The sequence below is a fragment of the Oncorhynchus masou genome, chromosome 29, assembly GCF_036934945.1.
Source record: "Oncorhynchus masou masou isolate Uvic2021 chromosome 29, UVic_Omas_1.1, whole genome shotgun sequence".
In the NCBI taxonomy this organism is placed as follows: domain Eukaryota; kingdom Metazoa; phylum Chordata; class Actinopteri; order Salmoniformes; family Salmonidae; genus Oncorhynchus; species Oncorhynchus masou.
In genome coordinates, this window is record NC_088240.1 from 44,623,419 (window position 1) to 44,646,165 (window position 22,747).

At 42.7% G+C, this 22,747-nt stretch overlaps 1 protein-coding gene across 1 annotated transcript; it reads right to left on the reverse strand.

The window, feature by feature from the left end:
- Positions 1–759: 759 nt before the first annotated feature.
- Positions 760–22,015, reverse strand: LOC135519622 (uncharacterized). The gene is made up of 12 exons (XM_064944862.1): positions 21,932–22,015; positions 17,991–18,179; positions 13,720–13,812; positions 12,760–12,907; positions 9,462–12,039; positions 8,505–8,565; positions 4,410–4,452; positions 4,106–4,155; positions 3,653–3,770; positions 3,365–3,444; positions 3,147–3,251; positions 760–2,346 (listed from the first exon to the last, which is right to left on the reverse strand). Exons 1-12 carry the CDS (start codon positions 22,013–22,015, stop codon positions 2,281–2,283), a joined length of 3,615 nt encoding a protein of 1,204 aa, XP_064800934.1. The 3' UTR covers positions 760–2,280.
- Positions 22,016–22,747: the final 732 nt, after the last annotated feature.

Below are 22,747 nucleotides of genomic sequence, written 5' to 3' on the forward strand. Positions count from 1 at the left end.
AAGTGTAACTGCCTGAATCTACACTGTAAATGTATTTAGCTATACACTGTAGCAAATTAGTGTGCACTTCCTGTACAACAGTTCAATATCCTCCCTCTCCTTCAGCCCTGTGGTTCCATAACACCCTGGTGTTAGTTTGGCGAGGGTGTCAACATCTTTTGGTGCCACCTGCTTGCAGAAAGTTACAAGGACCCCTACGGTAATAAGAACGCTGTGGCACCTGCTTGGGCCTTTCGGGCGCTGGAGAGGGCATTACACATTCTGAAATTAACTGCCGCCGGACTATCAGGACTTCTATGGCTGTCGCATGGGTCAGAGCTGCGCATACTCCTCCCTGCCAGCTAGGGTGGCACGGGCTGAGTCGGAGATTACGTTTCCCTGCAGCCCAGTAGCTCATCTGGCTCTGAAACTCAGTCCATGTCCAGAAACAATCTATACCCCCTAGATACTAGTGAATTAATAGGTATGTAAGGGGTAGGCTCTAGGGTTTCTGGACACTGCCTTGGAGTACACAAATCATAGGTTCACATGACTGCCACATTAGCAGCTTTAAAATATGAATGAGACCATGGACCTTAGATTAAAGAAGCCTCTGAATGTGTGTAAGTGAGCCAGTTTATCATAGAATTCTATTTCACCTTCCTTCATGTTGAATATCATTGAATATGGGAAGAATTTGATCCTTGTAGAAAGAACTAAAAAATTGAGTGGGCACAGCAATCACTCATCTATTGGAAGTCAATTATTTAGACTCTCAGCTGCCGGTACAGCATGGCTGGACATTTTATTGCACAAATATTACAATTCCTTAAGTCTCCTTACAAACATTTTAAAGCTTTGTAAACAGTGAAGCAGCATCTCCCTAGCGAGTGTGTGTTTGAGGGGGTCTCCTACCAACGTTCCCTTCCCCATTTTATGTAGTGTTTTTCATCACCATAAGCATCATCAGCACTAGCATGTCTCAACAAGCAAGAGTATGTGAGGTGGCAGGCCAACCAGTGACTTTATTGCTCGAGACTGAGGGAGAATCTCAATTGCATACTTCTCGCCTCCTTAAAACCCATTGGAAGAGGCCGGAGGGGAGGGACCTCTAGCATTCTCATCAAATGTGTTTTGAGGAGAGAGGACGCAAGGAGTATGCAATTGAGATCTTCCCTGAGACAAACTTCAATGGGGCTCTACCAGATTGGAGGGGGGATATGCAGACTTCATGTCATTGGCTGCTCTGAGCCTAACTCAAAGCTGTGGCGGTAGTAGATTGGTTAATTAGTTTAGTCAAGCTGTTTAGGACCTAACAACTGTGTCCTGTTCATTAGGGAACTGTAGCAAAAGGATTGCAACAGAAATTGTGTATTTTATTGGACAATTTCAGGTAGTCCCTCCGTGTTGTACAATTTATTGTTTGGTGCCTAATGAACATGACCTGGGTACATTCAAAAACAAATCTGTAAAAAAAAAAAAAAATGAATCAGAGTTAGAAAAATGGTTGAAATCACATCGGCATATAAAAACATTCTGTGTGACAATTATTATATTGATTGTGGTAAGACTGTGTAGCCTGGGAAGGTGGAATGCACACACACAACCTTCCATGGCTTTTAGACTACACAAGCCCTTGGACTTGAGACACAACAGGTAACAAACACACACCCAACCACGGTAAAATGTGTTCATACTTTGGCTTTAGGACACAGATGAGAGAAATGCAGGGTATAAGAGCGGGATAAAAAAAACAATCATACACGTGCACACAATAAATGCTCTCATATACACAGCACACCATGTTCCCCCAGTTTAGGCCATGTCCTCTCGGTTTAGTAAATGTGGACATAGGGGGTTGAGTGAGGAGGCGGGTGGTTCAGGACAGAGGGACATTCAGTATTAGTCTGTACACTGGGGATGTGGGGTGGATAGGAGCGCCATGTAGCCCAAGCAGCCAGTGCAGTCCAAAGAACCCCCTTCAGTCCCAAAGCGCCCTCCTGTAGCGCCACATTTCCTATAATTCTCTGGTGCAGAGCAGCGCCACCCCCTGGTAGAGGAAGTGAGGCACACAGGCACATATGCCTATGAAGAATTCTCATCATTGGAAAAAACAAAGACATGAAGAAAATGGCACATTGCGCATTTTTGTGTTGTGCGCTTCAGCGATGAGGATATCTCAAATTTCTCAAGGTTCTTTTCATAAGGTTGCGAAGCAGATGGAGAGGAGAGCTCAATGCAAGGTCGGACACTCCGTCATACATGGGCAGTCATTGGTGGGCAGACAGGATAGGGTCGGAGTTATGCTGGCAGGTCATCGTTAGGGAGTCGGTGCCGTTCGTCAATCTTATCCAGCGTTGACCGCAACTGCCATCAAGGAAGGAACAGAAGGCACAAAGATCAATCATTAACTTTAAATCGGAGACGCTATTATTCAAGATCAACAATGAATTAGTAACATACTGTTCCAATGTTTTTGTATTAAAATAAATACAATAAATGTTGTACCTTACAGCCCAATGCCCTTACTTCACAGTCTACCAAAAGTGTGTGTAACAGGGTTGGTTATGTTTCCGCTTGCCTCTAAAGAAATGCGTATTTAAATGTTCAAGCGCTCTTATTGGTTGGTTCAATTCCAATGACAATAAGGCGTGTTGTTGCCCCCCTTGCAGATAGGGAGAGATCGAGATTGTCAGGTCTCCCCAGTATGAAAACGTGATGCAAGGGGTAAGTCACGTTCTGAATACTGTATTCTATTTTTATATTTTACAATGTGTACCAGTTTGCTGTACAATCCTGGATTATACATGTGTGGGTATATGGTACCTGTCAGCGATTAAGGGGCTTTCTGGGATGTGCTTTGGTATAAGAGTGTGTTAGCTAACATGCACTGATGTAATGGTCACATAAGCTCACTGCTAACAGTTGTTATGCTACATATTTTACCATCGACAGCCATCAACATCATTAAGCCCTGCACAACTAACGTGCTGTTTCCTATTTAATCACAGGTAATAAAAAATGCTCAACTGGGACCACAACGCAAGGAGAGTACAATTAACACCTGTTACATCAGAAGCAATGTTCTGACGATTGTAGGCCCCTGACATCTGGTCTCTGCATAGCAGCTTGATTCAAGCCACATGACTGACATCTGGGGGCCATACCTCTCTCTGCAGCTTGCGTTTCTCAGCCTTCAACTCGTCTTCCACTTTCTCTGCATTCTCTGACGCACCCTTGTAGCGGGTCACCTGACCCTCGAGCCTGGTAACCTGCAGATTGGTGAGAATCATGAGAATCTCAGCCAATAACGAGTCAAATTAATAGTAACTATGTGTGATGATTATCGCTCTGCAATCAACCAGGTTAATGGCAGTACACTTACATTCTGTTCCAAAGCGGTCACCTCCTGCTCTGATTTTACAAGTTTGAACTTCAGGTCACTAAGTTGCCTGCTGGCATCTCCTGCAAATGTGTGTGTGTGTGTGTGTGTGTGTGTGTGGGGGGGCGGGAAACAAGATCTGATGTGCAGCATATGAATACTATGGAAATCGCATTGTTAGGACTAACATTAACTTATGTCTCGAGTTATTAATTTCATAGGTCACAACATTTCAGGTGTGTGTCAGATGCCAAGGAACCAAAAAGCCTGCATTGGAGCTGTGGCTCTTACTCTGCAGGTCTTGTATGTGGGGGTCTGTGCCGTTCTCCAGAACCTCACCCTCTGGGCTAGAGCCCTCAGTCTCGTTCCTCAGTTTCTTTTGCTCTACTTGGGCCTTCAGTTTCTTCACCTATAGGGAGGACCACATTCAGAACATAGTTAAAACATCTGTCTGTATGTAAGTGAGTGACTTCACATTGTACAGTGACTTCAATTTAGTCCAGTCACCCATGCACCTCGGTTTATCGGCCTATCATTTCAACCAAGCATGATTTAACGTTAGTTAATCTCTACACAATTCAGCTGCAGCAAGTTCATTTTAGGTCCTACAGATTCAGATTGAGAAAAGTTGCAGCCCTATAAAATCAAGAAATAGCAGCAACACCAATGTAGCCAATTCAGTTGGGAAGTTCAGCTAACGTAACAAGTGACCCAGACAGACTATGGATAGATGTCCTTCCTCACCTGTCCTATCAAGTTCTCCCGCTCGTCAACCAGCTTCCTCAGGCGGATCTCTGAAAGAAACACAGGCAGATTGAGATTTAGAGCTCATCTGCTTCACTTCAGTATTACAGAAAATGTTGGACAACTGCTTACAGTACAGGATCAGTCTCACATTAAATACACATTAAAAGTCTCACAGAACTTCTCACAATTAATCGGTACAACTTTATGAGTAAGCATCTATAACCCATTTATTACACATAATTGCATTAGGTTCATGCAAGAACAATCATAACAACAACTTGTAAAACCAATGTTGACATACCAGGGGTGGGAGGAGCCAAGTACATGGACAGGGAGGGGCTGAGTCAGAGTGTGAGGAGTTTAGAGTCCCTGGATGCATGCAATGGAGCAGGTGTCCATTGGGAGAGGATATGTGAGGGGTGGGGCTATGGTTAGCATGCAGAAACTGTGGAGAGGACACTCAACCTCTAGGCCATTTTTATGCTAAACAGCGAATGGATGAGGGAAGACAAACATAAGAGATTTGCTTGTGCGTCAATGACAGGCAGACACCACTACATATTATACTATAATGCATAAGAACTACAGTTCCTTTCTCAAAGCTGGTAATGACTTACTTTATTCATTAAGGAAAATGGTCAAGGTATTTCCTTACAAAAAGTGCACACGAAGAAACATTTAGACCAGAGATTAACAAAGGATTCATATTCTTACACTGTGTACAACTTTTCTAGCAGTCATATCATTATATGAATTCAGCACACATGGCATACAGTGCCTTCGGAACGTTTCTGACCCCTCGACTTTCTCCACATTTTGTTATGCTACAGCTTTATTCTGAAATGGATTTAAAAAAATGTTGCCCTCATCAAATCGACCAACAATACCCCATAAACGACAAAGCGAAAACAGGTTTAGAAATGTTTGCAAATTAATGAAAAATAACAGTAATATCTTATTTACATAAGTATTCAGACCCTTCGCTATGAGAATCGAGATTGAGCTCTGGTGCATCCTGTTTCGATTGATCATCCGTGAAATGTTACCGCAACTTGTTTGGAGTCCACCTGTGGCAAATTCAATTGATTGCACATTATTTGGAAAGGCAAACACCTGTCTATATAAAGGTCCCACAGTTGACAGCGCATGTCAGAGCAAAAACCAAGCCATGAGGTCAAAGGAATTGTCCATAGAGCTCCAAAACAGGATTGTGTAAAGGCACAGATCTGGGGAAGGGTACCAAAAAATGTCTGCAGCATTGAAGGTTCCCAAGAACACCGTGGTCTCCATCATTCTTAAACGGAAGAAGTTTGGAATCACCAAGACCCTTCCTAGAGCTGGCCGCCCGGCCAAACTGAGCAATCGGGGGAGGTGAGGTGACAAAGAACCCGATGGGCAGACTGGAGCTTGTCAGAGTTCCTCTGTGGAGATGGGAGAACCTTCCAGAAGGACAACCATTTCTGCAGCACTCCACCAATCAGGCCTTTACGGTGGAGTGGCCAGACGGAAGTCATTCCTCAGTAAAAAGGCACATGACAGCCCGCTTGGAGTTGCCAAAAGGCACATAAAGACTCAGACCATGAGAAACAAGATTCTCTGGAAACCAAGATTGAACTCTTTGGCCTGAATGCCAAGCACCACGTCTGGAGGAAACCTGGCACCATCCATACGGTTAAGCATGGTGGTGGCAGCATCAGGCTGTGGGGATGTTTTTCAGCGGCAGAGACTGGGAGACTAGTCAGGATCGAGGGAAAGATGAACGGAGCAAAGTACAAAGAGATACTTTGAGAACATGCTCCAGACCTCTCAGGACCTCAAACTGGGGCGAATGTTCACCATCCAACAGGACAACAACCCCAAGCACACAGCCAAGACAATGTAGGAGTGGCTTCGGGACAAGTCTCTGAATGTCCTTGAGTGACCCAGCCAGAGCCCGGACTTGAACATCTCTGGAGAGACCAGAAAATAGCCGTGCAGCGACTGTGATAGCGAAATTTCTAAAATTGGGCCTCTGGGGCTAAATGCTTCCAGTAGATTTACAATGCCTTAGGCCATATTCCATTCATTTGAGGGAGATGACTACGGTTTGACTGGAAGGTACCATGGAGAGATGGCTTGGGTATGGGTTTACACACAATGAGAACAGATACTGCCTGCTGTAAATTATTAGTATCGTTCATACAGATCCTAACCTTGTGACCCATTCTATACATCTGTTGTTTGTCATGAACATTCAGGAGGATGTACTTTGCTATAAAATGCTGTGGATCAAATCTGCTCGTTGGGCTCTCAACGAATAACCTACGGGTGGGGTCGTCGACCTGCTTCATTATTGCAATAATTAATCTGTGTATTAATACATATTGAATAAAGTAATATCCTGATAGGTCGCTCCTCATTATTTATTAGAATTTCCATGACACAACGCTCCCCCATCCAACCTGACAGAGCTTGAGAGGATCTGCAGAGAAGAATGGGAGAAACTCCCCAAATACAGGTGTGCTAAGCTTGTAGCGTCATACCCAAGAAGACTTGAGGCTGTAATCCCTGCCAAAGGTACTTCAACAAAGTACTGAATAAAGGGTCTGAATACTCAACTTTTTATTTTAATACATTTGCAAACATTTCTGAAAAATATATTTTTTGCTTTGTCATTATGGGCTATTGTATTGTATGAGGGGAAAAAACAATCAATTTTTAGAATAAGGCTGTAACATAACAAAATGTGGGAAAAATAAAGGGGTCTCAATACTTTCCGAACACACTGTATACTAAACACAATGCATTTTTACAGTTTGCATATACAGTAATAGCCCAGGGCTTGGAATTCACCTGACATAGCCTACATGGAATTGACTTGTAATCAAGGAGGATTTTTCAGCCAATTATTTTATGGCATGAGAGACTTGAGACAATCGCATCTGTTCGTTTTTTTCTTCATCAAATGCTTTTTCCTAACCATACCACCAAAGCTAGTAAATATATTTTTTAGTTCTGGGTAACATTTTGACATTGTGAAGATGAAAGGTATTACAATAAATGTGCAATGAATTGCTACAGCATTTGTTTCTCGTGGTAATTACACAATATATAGATGCTTTATCATGTATTGATGTAACACCGTCCCTTGAATAGATGAAAAAAGAAGAAATAAGTCATTAAAAAAAAATCTATATTATTACATTATATAGGTGCTTATAGGAGAGTATGGGAGATGTACCCTGCAAGGGCCAATGTGTTCCAGGCAAGCAGTAACACACCTGATGGATTCAACTTATCAACTACTACAACTAGCTTTCTTAGTTGAATCAGTTGAGTTACTGCTTATTTGGGGAAAAAGTCTGCATGGTAAGATTACCCATCCCATTTTATGACCAACTTCCCAAAGCACTTATGCAAAAAAAAAACAAAAAAACACTAATGGTGCATTTCACATAGGAAAACGCATTGTACAATATAAAGGACAATAATACAGGGACATAAGCATAGTTTAAAGAAATAACAAAATAAATATATAATCCGCTGCAATATTGTCTACTCAACATCATTTTACCCATGTTGATCTACAGGATGTCATGCACATTAACATCTATTCAAGATAATATAGAACAAAATCTCAAGACAATTATAGATGATTCTGCACAGCATTTCACCTAAAAAAATTGTGTAACCCTTTACGCAAGGGAATTGGCCTATATGGATAAATTGAAACGTTTCTTACAGAAGAAATCATAACCATGGTAGCAATTGAAAAGGAACAGTTGAGATGGGACAATTATTAGACCAAAAGGTGAGTACACAACTGTTCACCTGACAATACTGAATCCTAACTTTACATTGATTTTATGTGCATTTTGCATTTACTGTAATTTTTGCCACATTCGTTAACGAATTCAGTAACATAAGACTATTCCTGGAGAATGTGGGGTAGGTGCAACATAAGACTAAAAAAATGACAAGGGTTTGAGTGAGAGGAGTAACTGGTGTCTCCATTGTCTCGGAGTTTTGAAATTGTTAGATATTACTGCATGGTCGGAACGAGAAGCACAAGCATTTCGTTACTCGCATTAACATCTGTTAACCATGTGTATGCGACTAATAAAATGTAATTTGAAGTGGCCATACACCTCTCCAAAGTGTGCACGGTTCCTAAGCAATTTCCAATGCACTTTTATGACACAAAGACGAGTCTTCAACTACAAAAGGTACTTTTTGGAGTTCTCCTAGCTGTGCCGTTGAGGAACTAGAGTAAGTACACTTGTAGTTGTTTCATTTGGAACACAACACTTCATCCCCTCATCACACAAGCTAAGTTATAAAATACAATTTCACAGTGTTAGGCTGTCACAAGGCAATTCAGAGAAACTGTGTGTGTGCCCTGGCAAATTTGCTTCACAATAAACACAAGCTCATTCTGTCCAGAACGACCCAGGGTATAACACCATGTCATCTTGCAACTGTACATCAAACATAGTGATCATAAATGTTGACACAGTATATGACATGACTTTTATGATTTGGAAATTTGAAGTTCAAATTTGGACTCGGGTGTTTGGCTTGCTTGTATGATGCCAAGGCGTTATTATAAACCTCAACGTCTCATCTTTCAAAATACATAGTAATCTTACATTTAGAGCTTTTCCCTCACTCGGACAACCAAAAATGTACAAAAGTTGCCCAATTACTGGGAGGAATGGGGGAAACGTCTTGTCGCGCACTGTGCTCATGTTCAGAACGGCTGTTCGTTAAACCCCATACAGCGTTGTGTAGTGCAGAGCCAGAGCTCTGACGTTATGTATAGCATGTTACTGTGCAGCCCAATTTAGGCGCTTATTAGTGCCCAATTCTGCCATGTTCAACCTGTATACGGGTACGAGTGTAAAGGGTTAATCGAAATGAGCTAAAATACCCACAAACATCTCTCTGATTGCTTTGGAATTCATTTGAATTGAAGGTGCTTCGGCTCCAGCAGTTTAAACTCTGCAATTCCTATCATAAATATTTGCAGTTTCTATTGAGGGAAGACCTAAAAACTAGGTCATTCGTCAGTCCTCCTCTTTCCCTTGCCTTTTCCTTTCTTCCTGCCCTTTTTCGAGCCTGACCTAGATTGCTTTGACTATGTTCTCTTCTACCCTACTTTGACCCATACGGGATTTTCCTCCTCTACTGGCAAAGCCCCTACCTCTGTTGCATTCTGCAGCCTCTCACCTACACATTGTTGTTCAAGACACACACACTCCCTCTGCAATGTCTTTCTGGTCGTATATTACACAAATAAGTGATTAGTTGTTGTTCTTCATTGGCATTCTGGCCTGCAACTCTGGTTTGTGCTTTTTCTTCAGGGCTTCGGAGCTATTCTTGTGCACTATCTGACCCCCGTTCAAGTGGCTGCTTTGCCACTATTGTGCTAACTCCCTCTACTGTGCCCTGCGGTTTTCCTGTTGACTTGTCCCAGTGTTCCTCTTCCTTGATTACCTTCTCTCTACCTGGCTCTACCTCCATTTTGTTGCCTTCCATCATTCTTACCTCCTGGCTGACCTCTTGGGATGTTACTGGAAACACATTTGCAGAAACCACCGAATCTAGGTTGTTAAAGTCAAACGATGGACCCTCATCAATATCATCGTCCCCCTCATCATTCCCCTGCTCACTGGGTCCAGGTACCTTGTTACCCTCCAGCTTGGCCTCAATGGGATCGTCTTGCTCTTCTGCTTCAGCCACCATAGTGCATGGTTTGCTTTCTATGTATCCCTGTTCCCTAAAAGAGTCAATTGTCTCCGGAGTTTCTTTTACAGGGTCCTGTAGTCGTGTTTCTGTAACATTCAGCTCGGTCTCTGTGGAGATCCCTCCATTTGATGCCTTTTCTTCATCAAGTGTAACTGGCTCGTTGTTGTCCTCTAAGTGCTCGTCAGCGACTGGACAACCAGGTAGATCCATCAATTGTTCAGGCTGTCTTATGGTCTCAGCAGCAGGGCAGTTGCTGTCGAGCGATGTGCCACAGTTCTCTCCTGATACATTTTTGCATTTATCTACACTTGCTGGCAATGCTATGGAAATGTCTTTATGTTCAAGTGCATTCTTACACTCATCTGGGCTCCCATTTTGTTCATCATGACCTGCCACTTTCACATATTTTATGGCATTTTCGGTAACATGCTCTGGGTGAGTAATGACACCATCATTGGCGATAAGGTCTTCAGGTACCATGCTCTTCTCGAGCGCCGTTCTTAGAAATATGCGACTGTGAAAGTTAATTCCCTCAGCCTTTGTGTCTTGGATTGTTTGAGTCTCATCAACTGAGACCTTGACTGCATCTTCTTTGACATTGTTTGAATTCTCAGCAGTGGACTCTTTCAAGTCCAATGGACATTTCGGGTCAGCTGAAGAGTTCAGGCAGTCTACAAAGTTATCAGGGTTGGTTGTGTACCCTGACTCGTCTTTTTGGGTACCAGTATTTGTTATGGATTCTAATTTCTCTTTAGGGTTATCAGCACTGGTTAAACAATTGGTTATACATTGCTGGTTAACAGGATCCACGATACTAATGTCGCACTCATGGCATAATACTGATATCTCGCCTTCTGATTTCTCTGATTCCATGGAAGGTTTTTGGTTGTCCTTTTTGACAACTTCCTCACTCTTGGCTTGGTCCATCAGAGATACTTCTGGGGTTTCAATGGGAGGCTCCTCACTCTTAACCTCTACTCGGCCCTCTGCTAGTTGTTGTTCTTCTTCTTCCTTCAGGTTCCCTCCCTCAGCTATGGTTTGTGCTTTTTCTTTAGGGCTTTGGAGTTCTTGATTTGGTGAACTACCGGTACCCTCCTCTAGAAGCTCCTGTGTCTCTATTGTGATAACTTCCTCCACTATTGGCTCCTTATCTGTTGAGACTGAGTCCACATTCTTTTCTGTTTTGCTCCTCTTGTTATCGTCTCCCTGGTTTTCATCACCTTGTGTCTCTCCCTTCTTGTCTTTCTTCCTCTTTTTGCCTCCTTTGGCCAGTGGCTGCATATCAGTGGCCTCTGGCAACACTTTAGCCTTTGATTCGACTGGGCTCTTAGTAGTATCAAGGTTTGTTCTTTGGGGAATCTGTGTGCTATTTTTCATGGAGACTACACCCTTTTTTGTTGTGCTCTTCTTATAGTCTTTCTGCTTTTCATCACCTTGTCTCTCTCCCTTCTTGCCTTTCTTCTTCTTCTTCTTGCCTCCTTGGGCCTGTGGCTGAGTGTCAGTTATCTTTGATAACGCTTCTGCCTTTGTTTTCTGAAGCTTAGGTTGAGTCTTACATTCTGATTTTATTGCGCTCTTACTAGTATCATGGTCAGTCCCTGGGCTAATCTTTGTGCCATTTTGTATGGTGTCCTCAATGGTTTCCCTAGGGTGAGGACATGAGTCTATACTTTTCACAACCTCTTTCCTCAATGCTATATTATCTTGTTCAGCTAATGCACCATATTCTGAGGTAGGCTCTTTTGTGTGATCACTACTCTTGGTGACTTTGGCCTCCATATCATCTGCCTTGTCATTTTTTATTCCCATTTTTGTGGCCTCTACTCTCCCTTGCACTGTCCCCTCCATGCCTGCTGGTTTGTATCCCTCCCCCTCTTCTGTAAGCTCTTCCTCAGGAACTGTTACAACCACAATTACCTCAGAATCGCAAACCGGTCCATGCTTGACCTCTACTACGAGTATGCCATTGTCAGAGTCTTTGTTGACATTGAATGCAGTAATGTCAACCTCATCCCCCAATTTGGGCGAGCATGGCCGAGCCTCCATAGAAGTTTCGGTTTCAGAAACACCAGCGAGGCTACAGGGAGTGGGCGAGGTCAGATGGTTCTCTTGAACCGCCTCATGTGTTTCCACTTGCTGCCTGGACCTTCCTGGATCCACCATCTTATCTCCTCTACTTCCCAATTCCATATCCTGAGCTCTGCCTAAGAGATCATGAGGGGAGAACGTAAGGGTGATACAGGCCAAACACTGGTCTGGTGTTTCAAGAATTGTAATTTTTCTGATGATCAAGACATGTCAGTTGAAGCTGGGCCAATTAGCGCAAAGCAGAATTTGAAAGAATTTGGCCAAAATCTAACCAAAACAGAAGAGAAGAAAGGGAAGGAGAATAGGAGATCACAAAAACAAAGCTCTTGAAGTAGATGAATAGATGAATTGTCAAAGCAGAGGAATAGGTCAGAGGCATCTTGGTACCTCAAACTTTGGCAAGCTGCAAATCTTTTAAACTTTGAAATGTCTGCTGTGGTGTTATTTTGCCTTGGGGGTCACGCTCACTTCCACAAATCAGACAACCATATGACCATCTCAATATGAAACCACTATGTAGGATACACATGGCACCAAAACAAGGGGGTTTACGCCATGTGCTTTAAATCATGGTTCAGATGGATTAATTCAAATGAATCAGGTGTAGGGGTTTCAATGGGTTGGGAGGAGAATCAGTAGTGAAAGCTTAAAAGTTAGTCGCCGAAGTCCCAGAAAATTGTGTCAGTCAACCAAACTCATGTTACGTATACAGGTTTGCATTAGATTGGGTGTGGGCATGATTTAAGTTTTCAAGTTAGCTATAATTTGGCAAAGCTATGAGGTAAGCAAAAGATGATTACAACATATGGCGATATTTGTCCCGTAATGGTGCTTACCGAGCATGATGTTCCCCCCTTCCGTGGGTGACGTATGAGAGTCCTGAGCCAATTGAGAAGCTGGATCTCTATTAGCTGACCTTTCAGTTACCATCTCCACCTTTTCCCTATTGGTGGTCAGGTCAGGTCCGAGGACAATTCCATGTTTCTGGGTAGGACATGAACACAGACTTATGACAGGCTTTTGGGTCTCACAACAGTAAATTATAGCTGCATAACTGCAATAGATAAACCCCATTTCAGGGGCCACTGTTTCATATTCAGAGCTCCGACTCCCATGAGATGACAAAGTACCTTCAGAATATCTTTCAGCTGGACCAGCTCATCCCTGAGCTCATCTCGCTCATTTTTGACAGCATCCGAATACCCCTTTTGTTGCTCTAAGGACTGAGCAGTGCCCCCAGTGGTGGAGAGGAGGAAGTGCAGGTGAAGAACAAAGGAGTGATATGGGTGATGGAAGTGAAAGTGAAAGTGAGCATACAGAAAGTGAGTGTACAGCATACAGTTTCAAGTATTCATGCACTTGGCTAAATTTAACTTCTCTGCATAAGTGAATAATTGTATTTTAAGACCACAACACAGGTGCACATATCACAATTGTGTGCGGGGGTTTACACATGCATACACCAAATGTACTAACAAAGTAAATGGATCAGAGTTCACAGGGCATACCCCAATCTTTTCATCCTTCCACTCTACTGTTTCCTGCAGGTCAGATATTTCCCTAACAAAGCTGTCCTGCTTGAGACGCAAATGACAGATCTCCTGGACAGTAGAAAAGCAGAAGATGATGGAACAAATAGGAGAGCGGGAGAGTGTGTGGGAGAGGAGTGAAAACAGTAGAAGATCAGCATGCAAGTAAGGAGACTGGGGAAATTCAGAAATAAGAAAACTGAAAGGTGGCAGTTAAGGTTGTTTTGGCTGATCTGACAAGCTTGGGGTTTTCCTTGGAGGACTCACCGTTAGTAACTCCTCGCTCTGCTTTAGCGTTTCTTTCATCACGTTGAACTGGAACTGGAGCACGCCGTAGGCATGCTTCTCACACTCAAAGTCCTGGGAAAGATGAGATGTTTGAATGGCCTAACAATATGCAGTGATCATTTTGGCCCTAAACAGCTGCCTTATAATCCAGGAAATCGCACTAGCTACATTAGTTGTGGATTAAATCAATTTGGATAAAGGGCATTGTACACTATGGATTTTGTCGGCCATAGAAATCATTGGTCGGACCGCCTAAGCATTTATTTTTGTTGGATTGCCTAAACCCAAAACAGCGTAATATATACACTGAACAAAAATATAAAAAAACGCAACATGCAACAATTTCAAAGATTTTGCTGCGTTACAGTTAATAAGGAAATTAGTCAAATAAATTAATTAGGCCCTAATCTATGGATTTCCCATGACTGAGCAGGGGCGTAGACATGGTTGGGCCTGGGAGGGCATAGACCCACCCACTTGGGAGCTCGGCCAACCCACTGGGGAGCCAGGCACAGCCAATCAGAATTTGTTTTTTCCCCCACAAAAGGGTTATTCTAACAATGATCTGTGAAGGCTTTCCACTAGATGTTAGAATATTGCTGAGGCGACTTGCTTCCCTTCAGCCACAAGAGTATTAGTGAGGTCAGGCACGGATGTTGGGGATTAGGCCTGGCTTGCAGTCGGCATTCCAATTCATCCCAAAGGTGTTCGATAGGGTTGAGCTCAGGGCTCTGTGCAGGCCCATCAAGTTCTTCCATACCGATAACAAACCATTTCTGTATGGACCTCATTTTGTGCACAGGGGCATTGCCATGCTAAAACAGTAAAAGGCCTTCCTCAAACTGTTGCCAGAAAGTTGGGAGCACAGAATCGTCTAGAATGCCATGTTATACTGTAGCGTAAGATTTCCCTTCCCTAAACTAAAGGGGCCTAACTGGAACCATGAAAAACAGCCTTATACTATTATACCTCCACCAAACTTTGCATTCAGGCAGGTAGCGTTCTCCTGGCATCCGCCAAATCCAGATTTGTCTGTCGGGCTGCCAGATGGCGAAGTGTGATTCATCACTCCAGAGAACGTTATTCCACTGCTCCAGCGTCCAATGGCGGCAGGCTTTACACCACTTCAGCCGACGCTTGGCATTGAGCATGGTGATCCTAGGCTTGTGTGCAGCTGCTCGGACATGGAAACCCATTTCATGAAGCTTCTGACAAACAGTTCTGATGCGGCTTCCAGAGGCAATTTGGAACCCTATAGTGAGTGTTGCAACCGAGGACATAATGTTTTACACGCTAGGCAGTCCTGTGAGCTTGTGTGGCCTACTATCCTATGACAGTGATCAGGTTGAAAATCAATGAGCTCTTCAGTAAAGCCATTCTACTGCCAGTATTTGTTTATGGAGAGTGTATGTCTGTGTGCTCAATGTTATACACCTGTCAGCAACAGGTGTGGCTGAAACAGCCAAATCCCCTAATTTGAAGGGGTGTCCACACACTTGTGTTTCTGTGTGTATATAGTGCATTTGGAAAGTATTCAGACCCCTTCCCCTTTTCCACATTTTTTAAAATGTTACAGCCGTATTCTAAAATGGATTAAATTGCTTTTTTCCCCTTCAACCTACATACAAGTGTGTGAGTGTGTATAAAAAAAAGGAAATATCACCTTTACATAAGTATTCACACCATTTACTCAGTACTTTGCTAAAGTACATTTGGCAGCGATTACAGCCTTGAGACTTCTCGGGTATGACACTACAAGCTTAACCTGTATTTGGGGAATTTCTCCCATTCTTCTCTGCAGATCCTCTCAAACTCTTGTCAGGTCTCTCCAGAGATGTTCGATCAGGTTCAAGTCTGGGCTCTGGTTGGGCCACTCAACGACATTGAGACTCGACCCGAAGCCATTCCTGCGTTGTCTTGGCTGTGCGCAAAGGGTCATTGTCCTGTTGGAAGGTGAACTTTCACCCCAGTCTGAGGTCCTGAGAGCTCCGGAGCAGGTTTTAATCAAGGATCTCTACTGTGCTCTGTTCATCTTTCCCCTCGATCTTGACTAGGCTCCCAGTCCCTGCCGCTGAAAAACAACCCCACAGCATGATGCTGCCACCACCACCACCACGCTTCACCATAGGGATGGATTTGGCCAGGTGATGAGCAGTGCCTGGTTTCTTCCAGATGTGACACTTTGAACTCTTTAGCATTCAGGCCATCTTGGTTTCATCAGACTAGAGAATCTTGTTTCTCATGGTCTGAGAGTCTTTTGGCAAACTCCAAGAGGGCCGTCATGTGATATGAGTGGCTTCCGTCTGGCCACTACCATAAAAGCCTAATTGGTGCAGTGCTGCTTATTGTCCTTCTGGAAGGCTCTGCCATCTCCACAGAGGGACTCTGGAGCTCTGTCAGAGTGCCCATCGGGTTCTTGGTCACCTCTCTGACCAAGGCCATTCTCCCACGATAGCTCAGTTTGGCTAGGCAGTCAGTTCTAGGAAGAATCTTGGTGGTTTGAAACTTCTTTCATTTAAGAATGGAGTCCACTGTGTTCTTGGGGACCTTCAATGCTACAGAAATGTTTTGATGCCCTTCCCAAGATCTTTGCCTTGACATAAATATTCTCTCGGAGCTCTACGGACAATTCCTTCAACCTCATGGCTTGGTTTTTACTCTGACATGCACTGTCAACTGCGGGACCAATTTAATTTACCACAGGTGAAATCAGTGTGTCTGTTTGAGGTTGTGGACAGGTGTCTTTTATACTGATAACAAGTTCAAACAGGTGCCATTAATACAGGTAACGAGTGGAGGACAGAGGAGCCTCTTAAAGAAGAAGTTACAGGTCTGTGAGAGCCAGAAATCTTGCTTGTTTGTAGGTGACCAAATACTTATTTTCCACCATAATTTGCAAATAAATTCATAAAAAATCCTACAATGTGATTTTCTGGATTTATTTTCTTCTAATTTTGTCTGTCATAGTTGAAGTGTACCTATGACGAAAATTACAGGCCTCTCATCTTTTTAAGTGGGAGAACTTGCACAATTGGTGGCTGACTAAATGCTTTTTTGCCCCACTGTATGTAAATATATATATTTTAAAAAAGCTGAACAGAAGCACATTTTTAATTTGCAGGGGGGGGGATTGCATTAAATGTAATTATTCATTTCCAATTATTTACTGTCTGTATGGTCTGGGTGCCGCTAGTATTCTTAAATAATATAATCTTTGAGAACTAACAAAGCACCAAAATAAACAGCTCGACAGTCAGGGAGAATTGAAAATGACAAAAACGAATGAATTTAGCATTATTGATTTTGTGAATATGTTTGAGCAAAAGAACAAATCCATGCAAAATGCATAGAATTGCAGTAAATTAGCTTTAAAACTTCACACATTTCTCTCAGTTCCAAAGCAGTATAGAATCACATAAAATGTGCTTTAAAAAGGGCCAATTTCCACACTATGTGAAAAAATGCCCTTGTAGTGTAAGAGCTGTTTGAAAAGACCACAGAATTTCAGCCTGCTAGTGGGAGGAAGTTTTGGCCTTCATGATGACATCAACATGCAGTAAATTAGTCAATAAACATAAGAAATAGAGATCCAAACCAACAGCTATTTTTCCCCTCACCACTTCCAGACAGTCCTAGAAAAATTATTTTTTGAGAAATTGCTCTTTGCTAAGCAGCTATTTTTGTTTCTTTATGACTTTTAAAAAAAAAAAAAAAAAATAACATTAAGGTACTTAATTGTTAATGATTTGATATTGAGATAAAACAGCTATAATTGACATTTAAAACAGAAACATTTTCTCATTTGCTTTAAAACATTTCACTCAGTTACATGGACATTTTTAGTGGCTTTACATGGCTTACAAATAATATAAATAGTTCTCTACACCACCAAGATGGGGACAGCTAAAATATTCTTTAAACATCAGCCGCGCTGACCATGCCCATTGCCACACCCCCTAAGCCCCTTTTCAATCCAGAAAAACACCCAGGAAATTATTTCTTTACAGTTCATGTATATAATCCTCCATTACTGCATTGGTACAGGCAGCTATAGTTTCCAAAAGGCACCACTTGGCTAATGTCAGTCCCAGTTTTCACCTAATATCGCCCTCCTCTATAGCCTACCCCTTACTCTACTAACTTGGCCTCCTTTCCCGTCATCTCTCATCTTACTGTAATTGTATATTTATCTTGATCTGGCCCTATCCTTTCTCTGCCTCTCCATCTCTCCCTCCTCATCTCTCCCATACCTTGGTCTTTGCATCGTACTCGCGGCGTGACTCGGACAGCAGCTCTTCCAGCTCCATGAGCGAGTCCTTCAGCCTATCTACCTGGTACATCAGGTTGTTCTTCTCATTGTCCAGCTGGGCGTTGGACACCATGGCCTTGCGGTACTTCTCCTCCACCTCACAAGGGAATCCTAAGAGGAAGAGAAATGCCTGTTGTTGGTGTCATGATGTTGGCCTGTTGTGTGAGATTTATGACACCCATAAATACCTTTCCTCTCTCTCTTCTCTACAGAGGGACTGTTGGAAAGCCTTTTCTTAACATAGAGAGTTCGGGTAACATCAAAAGGGTGGTGAACAGAACCATATTTCGGTAATTCAACCAGTTGAAATTGTGTGTTTGTACTTAGAATATGAAACCAGATCAGTTGTCATCGGAGACATTATTACTGGATGATAGGATGACAAACTATCTTGGAAAGTCTACACATAGTTATCAGATTAACATGGAATTGTTGTGCAATTTAAATGTTTAAATATGAAACTATTTGTGAACAGATGAAATGTATTTTAGCTTCTAAATGAGAGAATTGGTTTTCATAAGTGAACTAGGCACAACTCAGTGGTCCCGCCCATGTGAACCGACATTGGTTGTGAACTATGAAACATGCCCTTCTCTCCCTACTCCCTACACGCCCTTGATTAAAATGTAACATGTGTTCCCGAGGACGACGGTCCATACGTTAAAAGGGCTAATATCAAACTACAGAACTAAGCCAACTTCAGTGTTAGCTCAAAGTATGGCAACTTGGTATGAACTTTGAACTCTTATTCACTAAAGTGATACCTCCTAGCCGTAGAGTTTAACATTTTTTTTTAAAATAAATTTTACCTTTAACTAGGCAAGTCAGTTAAGAACAAATTCTTATTTTCAATGACGGCCTAGGAACAGTGGGTTAACTGCCTGTTCAGGGGCAGAACGACAGATTTGTACCTTGTCAGCTCGGGGATTTGAACTTGCAACCTTCCCTTATTTGTCCAACCACTAGGCTACCCAGCAGCAGCTGTAAATGTGGGCTAGGAAAGGACAGACAAATTCTGTTCTACCACACAACGACGGTACTACAACGTATGCATAAGATTCTGTATTTACGATAGCTGCATTGCAGTCCGATAGAGACCCAAATTCCTTTCATACAAAACCCAACCCCCTTTGTGTAACCAGCCATCATATCTGTACCGTCCGCTAGGGATGTTTTCTTTTATGACATAATTAGTAATCAATGTATGACCCATCCTGTGAATGTGTAATGTTGTGTGATTGTTTAGGTATTTAGTAAATAAATACAAAATTTGGTTTTATTGCTGATTCAACTTGTTACCCAGGGTTCGTGAAGATAAACAATAATTCTACGACTTCAGATGAGACTGAATAAGGTGACGATTAAGAATTGACTGCTATTGATGTAAAAGATGACCAGGTCTTTAAGAGTATATTCGGAAGATAACAGCTCTATAAATATTATTTCGTGGTGCCCGGTCTTTCTAGTTAATTACATGATTAGTTCAATCAGGTAATATTAGAGAAATTATTTTATAGAATAGCATGTAATATCACTTAATCCAGCATAGCAAAGACACGACAGTGTATGCACATGGGAACACACATACGGACAACATAACAGACATACAGTAACAAACGCTCACAAAAAATGAACACACAAAATAACACACCCCCATAAAAGACACACCAATAACCAAAAAGGGGTATTGTATCAAGCGCTGCCACTTCCATTCTCATTCGGGTGGTTTCAACTGGGAGAAAAGGTCAGAAACGTGATAGAGAAGGACATAATTCGTATTCTGGGAAATGATGTAATGTTAGACCCAAGCAAAAGCTGTCCACTGCATGCCAGTGGGGTTATTGTGTGTGCTTCAATCTATAGCTAGGCGACTCCTGATATCTCCATGAGTGATAAGTATAATTTTGTCTAGTACTGTCTTTTTTCTAGCTAGGGCCAACTACTTTAACCTGTTGAAACTCTAGGGGCGCAATTTCATTTTTGGATGAAAAACGTTCCCGTTTTAAACAAGATATTTTGTCACAAAAAGATGCTCGACTATGCATATAATTGATAGCTTTCGAAAGAAAACACTCTGACGTGTCCAGAACTGCAAAGATATTTTCTGTGCGTGCCCTAGAACGTGAGCTTCAGGCAAAACCAAGATGAGACGGCATCCAGGAAATGAGCAGGATTTTTGAGGCTCTGTTTTCCATTGTCTCCTTATATGGCTGTGAATGCGAGAGGAGTAAGTCTGCCCTTTCTGTCGTTTCCCCAAGGTGTCTGCAGCATTGTGACGTATTTGTAGGCATATCATTGGAAGATTGACCATAAGAGACCACATTTACCAGGTGTCCGCCCGGTGTCCTGCGCCGAAATTGGTGCGCAAAAGTCAGCTGCAAGTATTTTTCCACAGAATTCAGAGGAGAATGCAGGCTTCCACGAACGATATATCAATGAAGAGATATGTGAAAAAACACCTTGAGGATTGATTCCAAACAACGTTTGCCATGTTTCGGTCGATATTATGGAGTTAATTCGGAAAAAGTTTGACGTTGTAGGTGACTGAATTTTCGGTTCGTTTCGGTAGCCAAATGTGATGTACAAAACGGAACGATTTCTCCTACACACAGACGCTTTCAGGAAAAACTGCGCATTTGGTATGTAACTGAGAGTCTCCTCATTGAAAACACCCGAAGCTCTTCAAAGGTAAATGATTTTATTTATTTGGTTATCTGGTTTTTGTGAAAATGTTGCGTGCTAAATGCTACTCAAAATGCTAAGCTAGCTTAGCATACTCTTACACAAATTAGTCAATTGCTATGGTTCAAAAGCATATTTTGAAAATCTGAGATGACAGTGTTAAGAAAAGGCTAAGCTTGAGAGCAGGCGCATTATTTTCATTTTATTTGCGATTTTCAGAAATCGTTAACGTTGCGTTATGCTAATGAGCCTGAGGCTTTAGTCACGATCCCGGATCCGGGATGGGGAGTTTCAACAGGTTAAGTGCTGGCTGTTTTCCCAGTACCCTACTTGTCCTGTGAACTGCCGACTGCTCATAATATGCAAATAGTTGTTGACACATCAACTAGGATCAAGTGCCAGGGCAATTTGTGACTTGTTTTGGTAATCAGTGGCTGTATTGCAGGGGGAGTGGTTTAATCTCTTTTCTGAGTTTATATAACCAGCTTCTCAGGCTCCATCTCAGGAAGAAAAGAGGAAGGCTCCACACCACTCTCTCACTTGAGTATCTTACCTAGTTATTTACAGATTCTGTATTTCGCTCTTTTGTAGCTTTGTCAACTATGTGTGTGTTTTCTATACCTGTTCGCACCTCTACCTGAAGGCTTTATAGACATTCCCCACCCTTGGCTGCAACCCTTCTAATTTAGTGTACCCTGCGCGCACAACCCATGTGGAATTCCAGATCTCTGGCAGAGTTTGAAACTGCCGATCTGCGGTCAAGAACACCAAGTTAACCTCTGCCTTCAGCCCCTTGAGTTTTTGGCTCTGATGGAGACATGGATCACCCCGAAAACACACTGCTCATTCTTCATCTGATTAGGTTGTTTTCTCTCAGTCTGAGAGCATCTGGTCACGGTGTTGGCACAGGTCTACTCATTTCTCTTAAGCAGAGATTCTTTCCCCCCCTCTCTCACCTGTTCATCTCATTTCCACCCGATCAGTTGTCCACTGAAGCTTAACATTGTCATCTATCGGCCACCAGGTGCCCTTGGAGAGTTTCTCAATGAGCTTGACACCTTGATAAGCTCATTTCCTGACGACGGCTCACCGCTCTTCGTACTTTGTGACTTCAACCTCCCGATGTCTGCCTCGATTTCATTTCTTTCCAACACTTTCCCCTCCTTGCACCGCACCCTTTCCCAATCCCTTCCAACTCACAAGGCAGGCAAGACACTTGACACTCGTCTTCTCCCATCTGGAGTACTGCAACTCACTGTTGGCTGGGCTCCCCGCTTGCGCCATCAAAGACCTGCAACTTATCCAGAATGCTGCAGCCCGCCTGGTTTTCAACCTTCCCAAGTTCTCTCATGTCACCCTGCTCCTCCGCACACTCCACTGGCTTCCAGTCGAAGCTCGCGTCCAAAACAAGACCATGATGCTTACCTATGGAACTGCCCTTCCCTAACTTCAGGCAATGCTCAAACCCTATACCCCAACCCGAGCACGCCATTCTACTATCTCAGCCCAAGCTCTTCTCTGTACTGGTACCCCAATGGTTGAAACAGCTTCCCCCTGAAGCTAGGACAGCAGAGTCCCTGCCCATCTTCTGAAAACATCTACCTCTACCCCTCCTGTACTCCCTGTACACTCGACTGTATTGCCCCCCTCCCCCTCCACACCACTGTTGTCATCTATGCATATTCACTTTAACTCTATTTACATGTACATACTACCTCAACTAACCGGTGCCGCCGCACATTGACTCTGTACCGGCACCCCCTGTGGGTGTGTGTGTGTATGCATCGTTATTTTTTACTGCTGCTCTTTAATTACTTCTCTTATTACCCATATTTTTTTAAACTGCACTGTTGGTTAGGGGCTCATAAGTAAGCATTTCACTGTAAGGTCTACAACTTGTATTCGGCACATGTGACTAATAACATTTGATTTTAGTCTGGATAAGAGCATCTGCTAAATGTTATTGAATTTGATATCAGGACGGCATAACTTGTTGACTGATTTGAAAGGAAGCTG

Bases quoted from the DNA above. Each gene is read 5' to 3' on its own strand.
- LOC135519622 (XM_064944862.1), bottom strand. From the start codon at position 22,015: ATGGCGCAAGCGGGGAGCCCAGCCAACAGTGAGTTGCAGTACTCCAGA. The intron at 12,040-12,759 runs GTAAGCACCATT...ATGATCTCTTAG, and splicing joins AGGGGGGAACATCATGCTCG to GCAGAGCTCAGGATATGGAA. The intron at 3,445-3,652 runs GTAAGAGCCACA...ACACATTTGCAG, and splicing joins CCACATACAAGACCTGCAGA to GAGATGCCAGCAGGCAACTT.